General features: G+C 44.5%; 1 protein-coding gene across 1 annotated transcript; it reads right to left on the bottom strand.

Moving 5' to 3' along the window:
- Nucleotides 1–1,373: 1,373 nt before the first annotated feature.
- LOC141707910 (reticulon-like protein B8) lies at nt 1,374–17,661 on the bottom strand. Its single transcript, XM_074511354.1, has 6 exons — nt 17,508–17,661; nt 15,894–16,092; nt 15,500–15,680; nt 15,262–15,403; nt 14,894–14,963; nt 1,374–1,790 (listed from the first exon to the last, which is right to left on the bottom strand). Exons 2-6 carry the CDS (start codon nt 16,075–16,077, stop codon nt 1,621–1,623), a joined length of 747 nt encoding a protein of 248 aa, XP_074367455.1. The 5' UTR covers nt 16,078–16,092; nt 17,508–17,661; the 3' UTR covers nt 1,374–1,620.
- Between the last annotated feature and the right edge of the window lie 212 nt (nt 17,662–17,873).

Raw genomic sequence — 17,873 nt, 5'->3', positions numbered from 1 at the left:
CTTAAATTAAATCATTTAGCACACAAAATTGAATTTATTATATGTAGGGTTTTACCGCATCTCACCTGAAAATATATATTGTTATAAAGTATGAGTATTTAGTAGTTTAATTGGATTTTTTTAGTTAATTTCATCAAATTTTGATGAAAAGGAAAAATATATATGATATTGAGAAACTAAATTTATATTTTCAATCAATAATACACATTTCCTCCGCCTACTCCTTTTTTTACCGTTTGTTTGCATGCCTAACACGTGTTTTAAGAAGAGCTTCGTAATTAGTTTAAATTTTTTTAAATAAAAATTTGAATATTATATTTTTATTTAGAAGAAAAAAAATTAGGACAACATTTTATAAGAGTGGGGGAACACGAGTAAACTTAAAAAATTAAATTCTTAAAGTAAAGTAAAGTCTAAAAATGTAAAACATATGCAAATTAAGAGTTCAAATCAACCAATTCAATATTATTAATAAAAGTTTAATAAGGTTGTTAAGTTGAACTTGGATTGTGTTAAAAAAAAACTTCTTACTTGTGTAAGAGCATCTCTAGGATGCACCTGTTAACAATAAAAATTATGTGACAACAATAATTTTAAAAATATAAATGATAGGTAACATATTTTTAGATGCACACGCCATTGATTGAAGAGCCACCATCATCTTTATTCAGTCCACGTCATTTCCCTCTCAAAAAACTCTATCATCAATTTATTTCTCTCTAAAAAATTCTCTTGCTTTAACCTAGGGCATGTGTATATAATTCTTTATCACATATATATATTATTTTAATTTTATGTAATGTGAAGTGTGAAATTATTTTATGAAAAACTATATTTTTTTTCATTGTTAACCAAATTTATTAAATACTTGTATGAAAATTTTAATATATATTTTATATTTTTAAAATTATTAATAAACTAATATAATAATAAAATTAGTTAAATATTTTATAATATATATATACATAATATTTTTAACTAATTGTTCTGATGTTTATATTATAAGAATAATATCCTTAAATATGTTTTAATTAATTTAATATTTTAGTTTCACTTGTATTCACTAAAAAAATATTTAATTTGTTATTAATAATTTTTTCATAATTATATAGGTTAAAAACAATCATGTAATATAATTGGTGAAATTTGAAAATAACAAAAAAAAAATCTTTTCAAATATAACTAATCATTTTACCTAATACCATTGAAGTACAATTACTTACAGATTCAATAAATTTTAGATAATATCTATTTTGTAGCTAATGAATATAGATAATAGTTTGGAGATGCTCCAAAAGCCGGTACTAACTTAACTTCTACCAAAAAAACAAGTTGACTCTTTATCAGAATTAAACTCCGGCAAAACTAAGATATGATGTAAAAACTCACAAGTACTGTAACGATTATGATGGTCACATACATAGAACTCATTGGTGCTGTTATGATTGTCACAGACATAAATTGTTTCTTGGATGCATTTCCCCAAAAATAATCATAGACTTGGATATGGGTCATATAAGATGATCCTGACAAATTTGTAATTGTCAGCCAGGCAACCTGCATATGTAGAACATACTAGTTTTTGGGGAATGACACATCAAATATGGCCACTGATGAATTCTACATTGACTTTTTTCTAGTGAATCTCCTTGTAGGCACCTTGCTGAGCACACGAGCATCTAGTTTACTGTAATTATGCTGTAACTGACCCAGCACCTTGTAGATGAAGTTATCAATTTGGTCATCATATCTCTCATATAGAACTGGTAGTGTGTGGGCAGCAACAAAACCTGCCATCAAAGAGTGATAATTTTCCATAATCAATAAACAGGTACCTGCATGCTATAAAATGCAAATATGACATGCTAGAACTAGTACCGTGAAGTTCTTTACTATACACATACGTATTCGGAAAAGTACAGGGTAATTGGTCCACATGTGAAAGTGTTCAACCAAAGTTGAAGATGCAACATAAAACAGATATCAGTGGGAAGTGTTAAAGCACAGTAGAAAATGCAACATAAAACAGATATCAGCAGGAATCATCCGAGTTTCTCCGTTCACAGGGTCAGGAGATCAGTCCCAGTCTATTTGTGCACTCAGAATACAAGGGATAATTCAGCTAATATCAAGTATTAATGCAGCATAACATATATCATTTTCATGTATACTTTAAATATCAAAATGAACCTACCTAGCAATCATTTCAGATGTTGAAAACTATTAAATCACATAGTAGAATTCACAACACAAAAGTTATAAGAGGAGAATATTCAACTGATATATTGCCCAAATATCAGCACGCACCATACTACTTTCTATACACACAATGTTGAATTTATAGGGAGAATTTCGTATAACAATGTTGTGGAGGTTAATGGGCGGAACAAAGATCAAGGACAGTGTTTGAGGGCGGAGGAAGGTTGTTTGGTGGTGGCTGAGCTTGTATGTGGACTCCTTAAGAAAGAATAGGGTTTGTTATTCTCTATCAAGTGTCGACTCCTTTCCCATACAAGTGCCTACGTACCCTATTTATAGGGATCAAGCCTTACGTAGTTCTTGGGGAACAAGTCACGTAGGCTAGGGTTAGGACTCTTCAGCCGGTGCAGCTCAAGCCCACGATAAAGTCAGGCCTTCAGCCAATTAGTCATGTAAATCTCGATCGGCTCCACACGCTTCCTACAATCTCGCGGCATCTCCGCAATCCTTCCCGTGATCGTAGGAACAACCCGTGTCGACCCCGAAATCTACGAGCAACTCAGTCATCTATGAGTCACTTTCCATGTTGCACACAAAGTCTTTCGATGCGACCCGGCCTGGTCACCTCGGCCCGCACCGCCTTCAAATAATAAATATAATGTTACCTCTGTTTCTATAAGATGTGGGCTCATGAGCTCAGCCCGCGTATGGGCAGCTAAGCCCACCTCGCATGAAGGCACCTGAGCCCACCTCGCGTGGGCACAACCGAGCTCGGCTCGCATATGAGAGCCCAAATGACAAATATGAGCTCACCTTACATGTGTGAGCCCAGCTCGCATGTCCTCACTTGAGCCCAGCTCGCATGTTTGAGCCCAGCTCTCATGTCATGAGCCCAGCTCTCATGTCATGAGCCCAGCTCGCATGTAAACTCAGCTCGCATGTTACGAGCCCAGCCCGCATGTGAACCCAGCTCGCATGTTGCGAGCCCAGCCCGCATGTGCTGGCCCAAGTCATATAAATCCATGGTTCTAGCCCACACACAAGAGTCCAGCTATTTAATGCACCCACAGGGACCTGTTTAGGGCCCATGGCCGAAAGCGGGCATAACAACTACCCCCAAAATTCCTGGTCGCATCTTGAGGCTAGGTATTTTCTAATCTTTTTATGGCCTCGCAAGTGTGAGCCCACCAGGCCGCACCAAGCCGCCTCGCGTGTCTCGCCTCGTATGCCTTTCATCTTTGCATTCATTTTGACAGCCGTTGGACAGCTGGCGTGGGGATTCGTGTCATCTTATGAGATGACGACACGTGTCGCCTCCTCCTTTCTCTCTCCTATCCCCTATAAATATGTGAGATTTCAATTCATTTCTCACATTTCCAAGAACACTTCCTGAATTGCTGCTCAATTTGCTCAAGGATCTACCACGGCGAAGATTATCATTTCAACAAGAACCGTCTACCGGCGGCGATATTCTCCGGGACCAGATTCATCAGGATCTTCATACACCTCTCCCACAGGTACTCTTCGATTCGAGCCCGTTTTTTATTCATGCTTTATTCACGCACACCATGCGAGCACACACCACCTGTTCGATGCGAGTTCACACACAACCACAACGCGCGATGCGAGTCCTTTTGCTCGTTTAGATACTTAGGTGCGATCCCGTGTGAGATGTGAGGACACTTAGGTGCGATCCCATACTTGTTTTTTTTTTTTTCTTTTTTAGGGCCACACACTAATTTTCACCATCTTTTACAGATGTCGAGTGCGTCTTCAGCCCGCTCCTATGGATCATCTCGCTCTTCCTCGAGCCCGGCTCGCACCTCTGCTAGCCCGGCTTGCTCTTCAGCTACTCCATCTCCATTAAACCAATACCCTCCTGAGCAGCGAGGCTCCAAGGACTTCCAACGCGAGCTGACCTCTCTTTCTGGTCGTCTTAGCCAACCTATCTCTCCCGGCTCAGCTATCACCCCTCAAGGGGCTTTGAACATTGCCAGAGTTGAGAACTCGATGCGAGCAGCTGGATCCGGCTCGCTTGATATTCACCTCGACCCGAACCCTGAGGATTTTACCAGGGAGAAGAATATATATAATTGGAGAAATAGGCCCGTGGACCTCTCTCATATTCCAGCCTCCCTTGGGGTAGAAGAGCTGCTAAACCGCGAGCCTGCTCCCTTGGATAAAGACCGAGCCGAGGAGATTTTAAGAGAAATGGCTGAAGAGAGGGCAGCCCGTCTGAGGCAAGCAGCAGCTAACCACCTCGACCCCATTCACCTTGACTCAGAATCAACTGACAGCGACCTGGGGAGTGCATAATATGACACCAGGAAGAAAGGAAAAGAGCCTGTAGCTGCTGAATATCCCATCCTGGGACTCGAGGGTGAAGAGGACGGCTCGCATTGGTCCTATGACTCTCCTCAGAGCGAGGAGGTGGCAGATGTTACAAGTCAGTACAAGATTTGTAACTATAATTATGTCCCCGCGGCCTCTCCTGAGCCTTATGTGCCTCCTGCCCAGCCCGAGCTCGAGGGTGAGATTGTTTTCAAAAGGCAGATCATTCCTGATGGGGAGGAGAGCTCAACTGCAAACGAGGAGGTTAAGGTGCTCGCTTGTCGCGACCTGCCTACCTCGTTGACTCAGAAACATCTGGCCGAGCACATTGAGCAGTTTCAGCTCGAGGGCCATATTGTCTTGCCCCTACCTCATATGAGATGCTATAGATTCAATCACTCGGAGAATGGAGGTAGGGTGCCTCGCATGGTCTTGTCCACCTTCCTATTAAGGCTGGGAATCTCCTCTCCTCTCCATCCCTTCATTAAAGATGTTTGCGAGTACTTCCAGCTCGCACCCCTTCAGATCAATCCAAACGGATACCGGGCCGCCCTCGCATTGTACATCATGTACCACAAATGCGGGTACCCTTCTCTAACCGCGAGGCAGCTGGGTTACTTCCTCCATTTGAAGCATTCTCCTAACGACTTTGGATATTTCTACTTCTCTGTCTGGCCGTGCTTCAACAAGAAGAACCTCATCCACAACGGGCCGAGCAACTCAGGGAAGTGGAAAAGCCCTTACTTCTATATCCACGAGGTGCCTCGAGTCCAGACTCATTTTGATTATAATCCATGTAAGTTTTCTCCTGCCCGCTCTCGTCTCCTCTACCATAGCTCTTTCCTTTTAACAAGAATTTCTTTCATCTCCAGCCACCCCGCCTCGCACTGTTCTTGTGGGACAGGAAAAGATAAACGCGGACAGTCTTCTAAACCTTCCTAAGGCGGACCGGGACATCCGAAAACTCATAACGACCTCCAATCTGGTCGCATGTGGGTTTTTGAAGGAAGGAGTGAGTCTGACTCCTCAGAAGAAATCTAGGAAGAGATCCAGAAAGGGTAAGAATATCGGGCTCGCACGTCCGGGCCTGGCTGCTCGCATGCGCGAGCTCGTGTGCTCACTTTTTCCTGCATGCATCTTGTTTCACATCGCACTTTAATTCTCCATATTTTTCACCTGCTCGCATTACTTCTTTCCTTTGCATCATGCTGTGACTAATCTATTGCTTTGTTGTTTTCTTTTTCAGAAATGGCCATCTCCCCTATCCCCTTCATGGAAGAAGCTGAGCAGGCTGCGGCCTCGGGCCCAGTTCAGCCCGCAGCTGCGAGCACAAGGGCTCGATCTCAGGCCAATCCTCCGGCCCGCATGACTACTCTCTCCGAGCATCTCAAGGATTCAGGGTCCTCTCCTCGACTAAAGAGGCATAGAGGTAAAGAAGGAAAAACTGGCGAGCCTGAGCCAAAGAAAGCTGCTCCCTCTGATGCTCCTCTTCCCTCTTCTTCTTCTGCCAATGCGATTGCGACCACATTCGGCCGGCTCGCCCAAGGCACATCAGCGAGCAGGATTTAAAGGATTGGTCTTCCTCTGCTCTCGAGGTTAACCAGGATGCACTCTCCCGAGCCGCGGCCGAAGTATACTATCGTCAGTTATCTAAGGCTCGAGAGATGCGAGCCCTCAGCCAGACCAACACAAAGCTCGAGGCTAAAGTCAAGTCCCTTCAGAGTAAGGTCGCTGAGCACGGGCAAGAGAAAGTTACGCTGGTGAACAACTATAATCAGAAGATAGTTAACCTGAATGTTGCTCACGACAAGGCCCTAAGGGAGCAGAAGGAGGCTCATGACCTGGCTGCTGAGGCATGTAAGAAGGAGAAGGATGCCCTCGAGGAGAGGGTGCTTGAGCTGGAGGGATCAGTTTCTGCCCTGACCGAGGGCCATGAGGCCGCCCTCGCTGATGCTAGGAACCTGGGGGCCAGGAATTTCATGAAAGTCTTTATGAAGAAGGTTCCTGACTTCGATTGGGCGGCTCTGGGTGCGAGCACAGCGAGGCATGCTGACAAGTTGAAGCTGGAGATGGAGAGGGATGCCCAAATTGCTGAGGAGGCTCGGCTCGCGGCCGAGAAGGCCCAGGTCGCTGGTGAAAATCGTGAGGGAGCAGAGGCTGATAACCCTTAATGTAATTTTGATTAGAACTAGACTTTTGACTGGGTAAGCGGGCACCCCTCTCGCCTCGCGCTTGTATTTGAAATATTCTGCCTCGGGGCATAACTTATTTAACTTTTGTTTGTATAAAATGTCTAAGTTTTTTGTGCCCGCGTATGTCTTTACGGTGCTAGCTGTTTTTTTTTTTTTTTTTTTTACCATGCTTCTACTGACCAAAAAGTAATCATAACTCTGGCCGCTTATGGCGAGCGTTACCCCTTCACTGCGAGCCCAATTTATTCAGCTCGTGTCATTTGTTCAATCAAACAACCATTGAAAGAGAATGCCAAGTGGAACAAGCCCACATCGACTCGCAGGTGTTGTAGGTGTGCTCGCACTAGGAGCTCGCATGTGTCTTCTCCTCGCATCATGCAACTTTGAGTATGTTTGATGGAGGGCTGGGCCCCCTGGGTCGCATTTATGGTTTTGAGGGCCAGGGTATGAGCTCGCATCGCGGGCCTATATCTCTATCCACATCTTTTATCTACTATGTGTTCGTATTTGCCTAAGCGGGCCGTGGCCCGGCTCGTTTCATGTTCTTGGCATCAAGCGGGTCGGGGCCCAGCTTGATTTAACATGTTAATAAAACAACTGTTCTGTCCTCGCATGGGTTCCCAAGGATGGGGTCCCCTGCTGGGTATTTAATCTATTAACAGAAGTTAAAATATCAAGTGCACAAATAGAGATCAATCGTTTATTCATAGATAATGGGAAGTGAAAGGAATACATGTTTGTGGTCTCAGGGAGGCACCTATATGGCACTACCCCCCGAGACTTAGGAATATTTGAAGATAATACTAAGTCTGAAAAGAATAATATTACTGATAATACTTGCGAAGGTGTTCCGCGTTCCAGGCTCTTGGGATCAACTTGTCTTGCATATCATTGAGGTGGTAGGTTCCCTCCCAGAGCACCGATTTTATCTTGTAAGGGCCTTCCCAATTTGCTCCCAAGACTCCGTGACTCACCACCTTGGTATTTGGCATGACCCGGCGCAGAACTAAATCTCCCACCTTGAAAGTTCGGGCTCGAACCTTACTGTTGTAATGCCTAGCTGTCCTCTGCTGATATGCCGCAATCCTGATCTGAGCCTCTTCTCGAGTTTCTTCGATCATATCCAAATAGAGCCGATGATTGACCTCGTTTTCCTCTGAGTCATAGTTGTCCCTTCGAAAAGATCCTGCTCCCACTTCAACGGGCACCATAGCTTCACACCCATACACCAGAGAGAAAGGGGTCTCTCCAGTTGTGGTTCGGGGTGTAGTGTTGTAAGACCATAGGACCTGGGCGAGTTCTTCTGGCCATGCTCCTTTCTTCTCTTCAAGCTTTGCTTTTAAGGTATGCTTAATGATTTTATTAACAGCCTCTGTCTGCCCGTTACTCTGGGGGTGGCAGACTGCGCTAAAGCTCTTCTGAATCCCCAGCTGCTCACAAAACTCTCGCATCTCCTTGCTATCAAATTGTTTCCCATTGTCAGATATCAGCTTGTAAGGGATGCCATAGCGACATACAATAGCCCTGTATACAAACTCCCTGAGCTTTCTCGCTGTGATAGTGGCTAGGGGCTCGGCCTCTGCCCACTTAGTGAAATAGTCTACCGCAACTACCGCATACTTGACGCCTCCCCTGGCCTTCGGGAGTTCCCCAATCAGATCAATTCCCCACATGGAGAAGGGCCAGGGGCTCATGAGGGATGTGAGAGAGGCCACGGGGTTGCTGTAATAATTGGCATATCGCTGACACTTATCACAAGCTCGGGAGAATTCAAAGGCGTCTTTTTGCAGCGTTGGCCAGTAGTAGCCTTGACGGAGGATTTTCTGAGCTAGAGAGCTACCCCCCGAGTGATTGCCACAAATACCCTCGTGTACTTCCCTTAGGATGTAGTTGCATTCCTCCCCATGTATGCATTTGAGAAGAGGAACACTGAACCCTCTTCTGTATAGAATCTCGTCGTATATCACATAGCGGGCTGCTTTGTATTTTATTCTCCTTGCCTCGTTCTTTTCGTCCGGAAGTGAGCCTTCTCTTATGTATGCTAGAATAGGTGTCATCCACGTGGGGCCGAGCTCATTATTGAGGCTGCCCACCTCGTGCTCAGGCACACTAAGTTGCCTCTGTATATCAAGTGGCACGGTCCCTAGCAAAGTGCTCTCGCGGCGTGAGCCGAGCTTAGCTAGCTCGTCCGCGCCTTCATTCTGTCCACGCGGGATTAGTTCCAGCCTCACCTCGTTGAATCTTGCGATTATCCTCTGTGCGCACTTCAGGTAAAGCTCTATTCTCGGCCCCTTAGCTTGATACCCCCCATTTATCTGATAGACCACAATCATGGAGTCACTAAACACATTCAAATTCTCGACCTTCATTTCCAAAGCTAGCTTGAGACCGTTGATCAGGGCCTCATACTCAGCATCATTGTTGGTTGCATGAAAGGCCAGATGGGTCGCATGTCTGATTTTGTGAGCCTCTGGGCTGATTAGCTCGATTCCAGCTCCTGCTCCATCACCGTTAGAGGCACCATCCACATATAGGCTCCACCATGGGGCACTATTCTGTCTTTCCAGTCCAACTTCTTCTGTGCTAGGTATAACAATAAGGGCTCCCGGCTCCACTTCTTGATATGGGGGAAATTCTAGCACAAAATCGGCCAGGGCTTGGCCTTTGATCGCAGTCCTTGGCTTATAATCCACCTCAAATTGGCCGAGCTCAACCGTCCACTTCAACATTCGACCAGAAGATTCTGGTCTATGCATCACTTGTCTGAGGGGGTAGGAGGTTCGCACTTCTATCTTATGTGCCTGAAAATAGGGTCTGAGTTTTCGGGAGGCCAGAGTCAGAGCATACGCTAGCTTTTCGAGGCTTGTGTATCGAGTCTCGGCATCGGCTAGCCTTTTACTCACATAATATACCGGGAGCTGGACACCATCCTCCTCTCGGACTAATACTGCACTTATTGCAAAGTCGGAGACGGCCAAGTATAGAATCAAAGTTTCTCCTGCTTTTGGGTTGGACAACATGGGAGGGCTACTGAGATGCTTCTTTATGTTCTGAAAGGCTTCCTCACATTCTTCGGTCCACTTAAAGTTCCTCCCCACTCCTTTGATTGCTTTGAAGAACTCTTGGCATTTATCGGAGGATTTTGAGACGAAGCGGTTTAAGGCAGCCACTCGTCCCGTTAAGCTTTGAACATCCTTCACCCGTCGAGGGGATCTCATCTCGAGTAGGGCTTGTATCTTGGCTGGGTTGGCCTCAATGCCTCTATGGTTGACAATAAATCCCAAAAACTTCCCCGATTCAACCCCAAACACGCATTTCTGGGGGTTGAGTTTCATTCTGTACTCCCTTAGGATCTGGAACATTTCTGCCAAGTGGCGGACATGATCCCTCGCTTCTTTCGATTTTACCAGCATGTCGTCTACATAGGCCTCCATAGTCTTCCCCAATTGATGTTTGAACATCTTATTCACCAGCCTCTGATAGGTTGCCCCCGCATTAAGGAGCCCGAAGGGCATCCCGATGTAACAGTAAAGGCCCCGATCAGTAATAAAGGAGGTGTGCTCCTGATCTAGCCCATACATGGGGATTTGGTTATATCCCGAATAAGCATCCATAAAACTAAGCAGCGCGTGCCCAGCCGTGGAATCAACCAGCTGGTCGATTCGGGGTAGAGGAAAGCTGTCCTTCGGGCAAGCTTTGTTCAGGTCGGTGAAGTCTACACATGTCCTCCACTTGCCATTGGGCTTCTTGACAAGCACAGGGTTGGCCAGCCACACGGGGTAGAAGGCTTCTCTCACAAGTCCTGCCTCCATTAATCTATCCACTTCTTCTCTGAGGGCCTCTGCCCTCTCTCCACTAATCGGCCGTCTCTTTTGCCTAACCCCCTTCTTTTTCGGGTCCAAGTTGAGTCGGTGGCACATGACATTTGGGTCAATCCCTATCATATCGGAGTGTGACCATGCAAAGACATCCAAATTCTCCCTTAGGAAGCGGGCTAGATCCACTCTCAAGTCAGGACTTAGGTTAGAGCCTATTCTGAGTACCTTGGAGGGATCATTTGAGTCTACCAAGATCGGGATTGTGTCCTCTGCGGCCCCGGCCCTCTCGACCATTGAGGGCATTCTCGGGTCTAGATCTGCTCGAGCCTCGCTAGTTTTTTCCATTTCCGTGATTGCCAAACCTTCCGCATCCTTGAGCTCGGTTTGGTGAGCTTGGGTCGGGTTTATCAAGCGTTCAGAGGTCGCAGTTACAATTCGAGTGATTGGGTCCATAGTGATGGTTGTTTCTTTGTGTGCCCACTTCCCTCTCCTAAGTGTTGCAGTGATTTGTTCTGGGCTCTCTTCTTCATCACTTGCTTCCTCTACAATCCCCTCTTGTATCAACATGATGGGCTGAGATGCTTCCATTAGTAAGGCCCCTGGGCGTGGTTCCACATGAATTCCCATGTGCTCGAAGTAGTTCTCGGGCAACTCCTCAATTGAAATCAAATTACAAGTCTCGTGGCCCTCAGAACGTATTCTTTTCCTGCCCTCTGCCTCTTCCATGGGGATGTCGCACTCACCTGCTTCAGCTATCTCCCTTGAGGCATTTCTTGACTCGGCCGCTTTGAGTGTCTGGTTGTAGCAGACCCTGGATTCGTATTGACAGCTCTTCAAGATGCCTACCCCCGTGGGGGTTGGGAATTTTATCGTCATATGATGGATCGAGGTCACCATCCTCATTGCCCTCATAAGGGGTCTGCCCACTATAACATTGTAGGCACAAGGCTGGTCTACGACTGTAAACATAGCGATCTGGGTGGCCACATGAGGCTCCTCTCCTATGGTCACCGGGAGCCGAATTGTCCCTTTCACTCCGATCGAGTCTCCCGTGAACCCGTACAGGTGCCCACCTGTTGAGGTTAATTCTCTATCCAATAATCCCAGTTTTTTGTAGGCATCATAAGTCAAAACATCAGCCGAGCTCCCGGTGTCCACCATTGCTCGGTGAACATTCACCGTCCCAATCTTCATTTTTATGACTAGGGCATCGGTATGAGGGTAATGCACCCATTTTGCATCATTCTCTTTAAACACGATATCATCGACCTCCCTTTCAAAGAGCTCCGGGGGCCTTTGGCTTAGATGATTGACGTTGGTGAGTGGCTTGTCCTTTGCTTCCCGGGCATATCTGTCCATCGCCTTCCGGCTGTCTCCACCAATGTGAGACCCGCCTAGAATAATATGAATAGTACCAGCCCGAGGGACCCTTTCTTTGTCTTCTGGGGGTGGAGGAGGGACGGTATGATAATCCGTCCTGTGTCTTCGAACCTCCTTGACAACCCACTCCGTAAGCTTCCCTTGTCTAATCAAAGTCTCGATCTCATCCTTTAGTTGTCTACAATCAGCTGTATCGTGTCCGGTGGCCTCATGGTATGCACAATACTTCGAAGTGTCTCTTTTATTGTAGTCTGTGAGAGGAGTTGCCTTCCTGAATACCCCCTTCCCCACATATGTAGCATATATGTGGTCGATAGAGGCTACCAGAGGGGTGTGTGTCTGTCATTTGCTTGTATAAGGCCTTCCCGAATCTTTAGTGGTCTCTTTGCCACGGGCAGACTTTTTCGGGCTCGAACTACGCCGATATGTCTTCCTCCTTTCGTCAGGGCTTGAGGATCGGTCCCTCTTGTCTCGATAGCTTTCGCTGATTTTCAGCTCTCTCATCGATTTCTCTACCCTCTTGAAGGGTTCGGCTTGCTCATAGAACTCGGCCAAGGTCCTCGGCTCACTCGCTTGGAGGCTCTTCCAAAATTTCGATCCTTCTTTCAGCCCTGCTATCAAGAAATTTTTGATGGTCTCCTCACTGGCTCCTCTCACCTTGGGGACCTCGTCGTTGAACCGACGAAAGTATTCTGCCAAGGGCTCCCCCTCCCTTTGCTTGATGTTGGCTAACGTGGCCACAGGAGGCGAATAGTGGAGGGTCGACTGAAATTGTCTGACGAACAAGTCCTCTAATTGCCTCCACGTTCTTATGCTAGCCGGTCCCAACTTGGAGAACCATTGTTGGGCACTACCTCTGAGTGATGCCGCGAAGAGTCTGCAACGGGTCATCTCCGGCACCTGATAGACTTCCATCTCAGTGTTAAATTGAATAAGGTACTCCGCCGGGTCGGCTTCGCCGTTGAATAGAAGGTCGGGGTTGTGCCTAAACACCCGAGGTAGGGGGGATGATCGGATAGCAGCCGTAAACGGAGAGGGGGCAGCCGAAGCAGGGGGCCCTCTCTTCTCTTGCTCCATCTCATCTAAGATCCTTCTCAGGTCCCTTACTCTAACAACTTCTCCTTCTCTGTCACCTCCCGCATTACTCGAATGATGTGAGCCCTGAGGTCGTTCGCGGCGTCCCCCTCCTCCAGCTCGGTCCTGCGACTCCTCTTCACGATTGTATCTGCGTCTATGTCGCTCCTCCCTCCTGGGTGAGGTGTGTTGACGTCTTTCCGGAGGGGTCGTTGCCCGTTCCCTTTTCGAGCCTCTTTTATCCACGGGCTCTTTCTCTTCTCTCTCCTTCTTACAATTCTCCAATTTGAGCCTGAGGTCATGTTCGCTTAGTTTTCTACCCACTCGGTCTAGCACGCTAGTTGACCTTGCCTCAGATGAAGCTGGCTTCGGCCCCGATCTCGTAGAGATCTGGCTGCCCCGCTCATCATGGCCTCGGGGTATATCTTCCTTTTCACGTGATGTTTCTTTCTTCTGTTTGGTCTTGGTTGCCACGTCATCAAAATCGTGGATCAGCTTCTTCTGAGGGCCTTTGCCCTTCCAGCTACGCTGTGAGACCTTGAGGCGGCGCGCCTTACGCTTGGCGTTCCGGACCGAGCTTCTTTCTACCTTTGACATTCGGGCGTTGATCTGATTCATCTGATCGGCCAGCCCTTCGAGATACGTCATCACAGCCTGCCCGTCCACGGTTGCAATTGGTGGAGGTGGCGCCTGATTCTCTGGGGGCGTGTGTTCGAAAGTAGGGTCCTTGCCTCCGCTCCCTGGTGTCGTCGCTTGCTTGCTTTCTTTGGTCATCTTTCTCCCTAAGATGAACGAGATCCCCTCCTTCTAGCGCCAAATGTTATAGGGAGAATTTCGTATAACAATGTTGTGGAGGTTAATGGGCGGAACAAAGATCAAGGACAGTGTTTGAGGGCGGAGGAAGGTTGTTTGGTGGTGGCTGAGCTTGTATGTGGACTCCTTAAGAAAGAATAGGGTTTGTTATTCTCTATCAAGTGTCGACTCCTTTCCCATACAAGTGCCTACGTACCCTATTTATAGGGATCAAGCCTTACGTAGTTCTTGGGGAACAAGTCACGTAGGCTAGGGTTAGGACTCTTCAGCCCGTGCAGCCCAAGCCCACGATAAAGTCAGGCCTTCAGCCAATTAGTCATGTAAATCTCGATCGGCTCCACACGCTTCCTACAATCTCGCGGCATCTCCGCAATCCTTCCCGTGATCGTAGGAACAACCCGTGTCGACCCCGAAATCTACGAGCAACTCAGTCATCTATGAGTCACTTTCCATGTTGCACACAAAGTCTTTCGATGCGACCCGGCCTGGTCACCTCGGCCCGCACCGCCTTCAAATAATAAATATAATGTTACCTCTGTTTCTATAAGATGTGGGATCATGAGCTCAGCCCGCGTATGGGCAGCTAAGCCCACCTCGCATGAAGGCACCTGAGCCCACCTCGCGTGGGCACAACCGAGCTCGGCTCGCATATGAGAGCCCAAATGACAAATATGAGCTCACCTTACATGTGTGAGCCCAGCTCGCATGTCCTCACTTGAGCCCAGCTCGCATGTTTGAGCCCAGCTCTCATGTCATGAGCCCAGCTCTCATGTCATGAGCCCAGCTCGCATGTAAACTCAGCTCGCATGTTACGAGCCCAGCCCGCATGTGAACCCAGCTCGCATGTTGCGAGCCCAGCCCGCATGTGCTGGCCCAAGTCATATAAATCCATGGTTCTAGCCCACACACAAGAGTCCAGCTATTTAATGCAGCTATTTAATGCACCCACAGGGACCTGTTTAGGGCCCATGGCCGAAAGCGGGCATAACAAGTACCATACTACCAGCATCTACATAGCTATTCAACCACCAACTTTAATTGGTGTAGTTGTTGAAGTCTATATTATGATATGACAGTATTTCTTACCAATATACAGAACAGTGAGAAAATTGCACCAGCTTCCGATAATGGCAGCAACAAACAGGCTTCCTGCAACCTACAGAGAGTATTTATGTTAAAAGTCTCATTTATTTAAAGGAAATATATTTGAATTGGCAGAATTTTTAGTATGCAGAGTATATATGGAACTAGAACTGAAAAAAGCAGGTAAAGGAGTATAACATCAGTCAGTAGAACTCGGATTAACTAAGTAGAGGGGATTTACTAAAACAAACAAAAAAAATTATAGATATATCCTCTTCCATTGATCAAGACATTTAGAGGACCTGATGATACATTTTGAGAATATTGCATCAAGTTATAATTTAAAGACAAGAGCGAACTGACAAGCATACCCCAAGAAATTGCCTAATATTTCCTCCGCAAGCAACATCTTGAAGAAATCCCAATCCACGGTTGACCTCAGAGCCTACAAAGGAGCCGAGGTTGACAAATAAATCTTCAGGCAGAACAAAACGAGGAACTTCGGACCGAGATCTGTCAACAATAATAAAGTCAAAACAGAAAAGAAAATGTGGCAGCAACTAGCAAATGATAATACTATAAAGAAATTACTAGAAAACAATTGTGTACCTGTTCATAAGGCCTGATGCATTTGACAGAAGAAACTGACCAACCATCCCAATAACCAGAGCAAAACATAACAGAGATAGAAAATTGTAATTGAGCCATTCAAAGAGCACCCAGATTACAGTAGCACTGCTTAAAACACTTGCCGATATCTTCTTGTTCCTCCACAACATACAATCAGCAGCTACACATTATTATGAATATTAAAAGTAAAAAAAGGGCTAAAATATCTAACAAAGGATAAAAGAGACAAAAACTTTAAGGATCTTGATTGTTGTCTCGGATTCAATTATATCTTTAGGATTTAGCAAGATAATTAGTATGCATGTATAGATGAATAGATCCTTGGCACTGTAGATAAGATAATTTCGCCAAGAACAGAGTATAGTTACCCTACATTTTCCACCCCCCAAAACATGGTGAACAGGTTTCTGGCGCCCAAAGAGTTTATTGAATTGAGAATTGACTGACTTTGAAACCTCCTCCTCAAAAAAAGACCCAGATCTCTGTCTTGAAAGACCATCAGAAAGTGTTTCCATGACATTATGCAAAAGTCTCTCAGATGTTATCTCCTCAGGCATGGCTCCAATACTTCACTGTAGAAAGGTAGTGAAACACTGTTAGAAGTTACTTTCGTAGTTCCCGCAGCTTTATTCTTATAATACAAATACCATAAAGTAAAAATAGCAAAGCACATTCCACGAATTATGCAGGATTCATAGATATGTTATAATGATGGCAATTTCTCAAAGCACGACAGACAATACCAGTAGCATATGAGGCTCGGGATAGATAAAAAGAGGCAAACTCTAAACAGAAGCAAAATTATATTATGATCAAGTTTGTCTTATAACAGCAGCAGTGAGAAGCAGCAAGAATATATATATTTAGTAGTTCTATTTGGACCAAATTCATCTCCTGCACGCCAAGAAGCAGGTGGCTGTCATGGAAGGTGCAAGTCTTGATATACGAGCCTTGCAAATCATAGACTAAGCGGCTAGTTCAATTAGGTTTATATAAGTTTCCAATCTTGTAATGATTATACATCAGAAAAAGTACAAAGAAACATCAGGGTGAGAAAAACAACAACAATTTCAATTGATTAGAACAAGCACAAACAATTAGAGTGAGTAAAAATGTACAATTTTATACTACCCTATTCACCTATTAACAGTTTATTTCCACTGCACAAAAAATCAGGGAACTGATATAAAAAGAAAAACTAAGGTCATGAAATAAAGAATGTTCCACTTTTTGCCATATACAAGCACAAACAATCAAAAGTATTTACTAAATCAATCATACATATAGGTGCAATTAGAATATAGATGTGACATGATAAATAGCCGGAAAAAGAAAATCGTTTTAATATTTTTCCAACTTTTTAAGTAAGTGCAAAGAGGTCTCTCATTCTCCAACATATACAATTTGTTGAAAGATAAAACTATAAGACCAAAATAAAAGTAGTAGGAAGATTACTTCCACTCATAATGGTTATCAGTTTAAACTACAACTCTACAAGTATGATTTGGAAGCCAATCAAAAGGAACTAAGGATCCAAACCAGAGTGAATGGCAAATCACACACTCATGACATCAAATTTTATAGTAGAGTACCATCATGACATCAAAGGTCAACTGAAGCAAATGTAAAATAAATGGCAAATCACACACTTATGTCAAAAGAAAAAACAAAACTAGGATCAAGAATCATACAAGGGGTTAAAGGGTACATAAATTTAAACAAGAAACCCCCAAATCTTGAAATTAAAAAAAGTTCACTTACAGATAGCTAAGCTAACCCATATGTGTAATATATGTACACGCTCATATATATAAGAAAAGAATACACAAACACAGCCCAAACAACATAAAAAGCAAATCAATGTCATAAAAGTAAAGAAAATCTGAGCCTTTTGTGAAGTTTAAAAGTATAATACTAATAGATTCTTAAAATACAAGAAACAGTATAAGATATAAAACTCTGTGTAATTAAAATCATGTTCACTCACCGGTAAGAAAGACAGATAAACGAGCGGTGTTTCAAGATATGCAGAGAGATATGTGCTGGGATGATGATGTTTTTTAGTTGAATAATCAACACGCGCGGGTTGATGTTATTTGTTTTATCTTACATCAATTTTTACATTTATTTTTTTAAGACAAAGCTCTTTTCCTTAGACGACCTCACTTTGACAAATATATCTCTTATAAACTTACAAACTACCCGTTAAACTTTATTCATCTATATTATACTATAATAACCGGTATAATTTGGTTATTATTATCTAATTTTAATTATAATAAAAATAAATAAATAATATTATATATCCAATAAATTATTACTACATAGTTAAATTACTAAATATAGTCTATTT

Source organism: Apium graveolens, chromosome 2 (assembly GCF_009905375.1).
Source record: "Apium graveolens cultivar Ventura chromosome 2, ASM990537v1, whole genome shotgun sequence".
NCBI classification, from domain to species: domain Eukaryota; kingdom Viridiplantae; phylum Streptophyta; class Magnoliopsida; order Apiales; family Apiaceae; genus Apium; species Apium graveolens.
The sequence above is the reverse complement of the archived record's forward strand: the minus strand, read 5'-3'. Positions and strand labels throughout refer to the sequence as shown.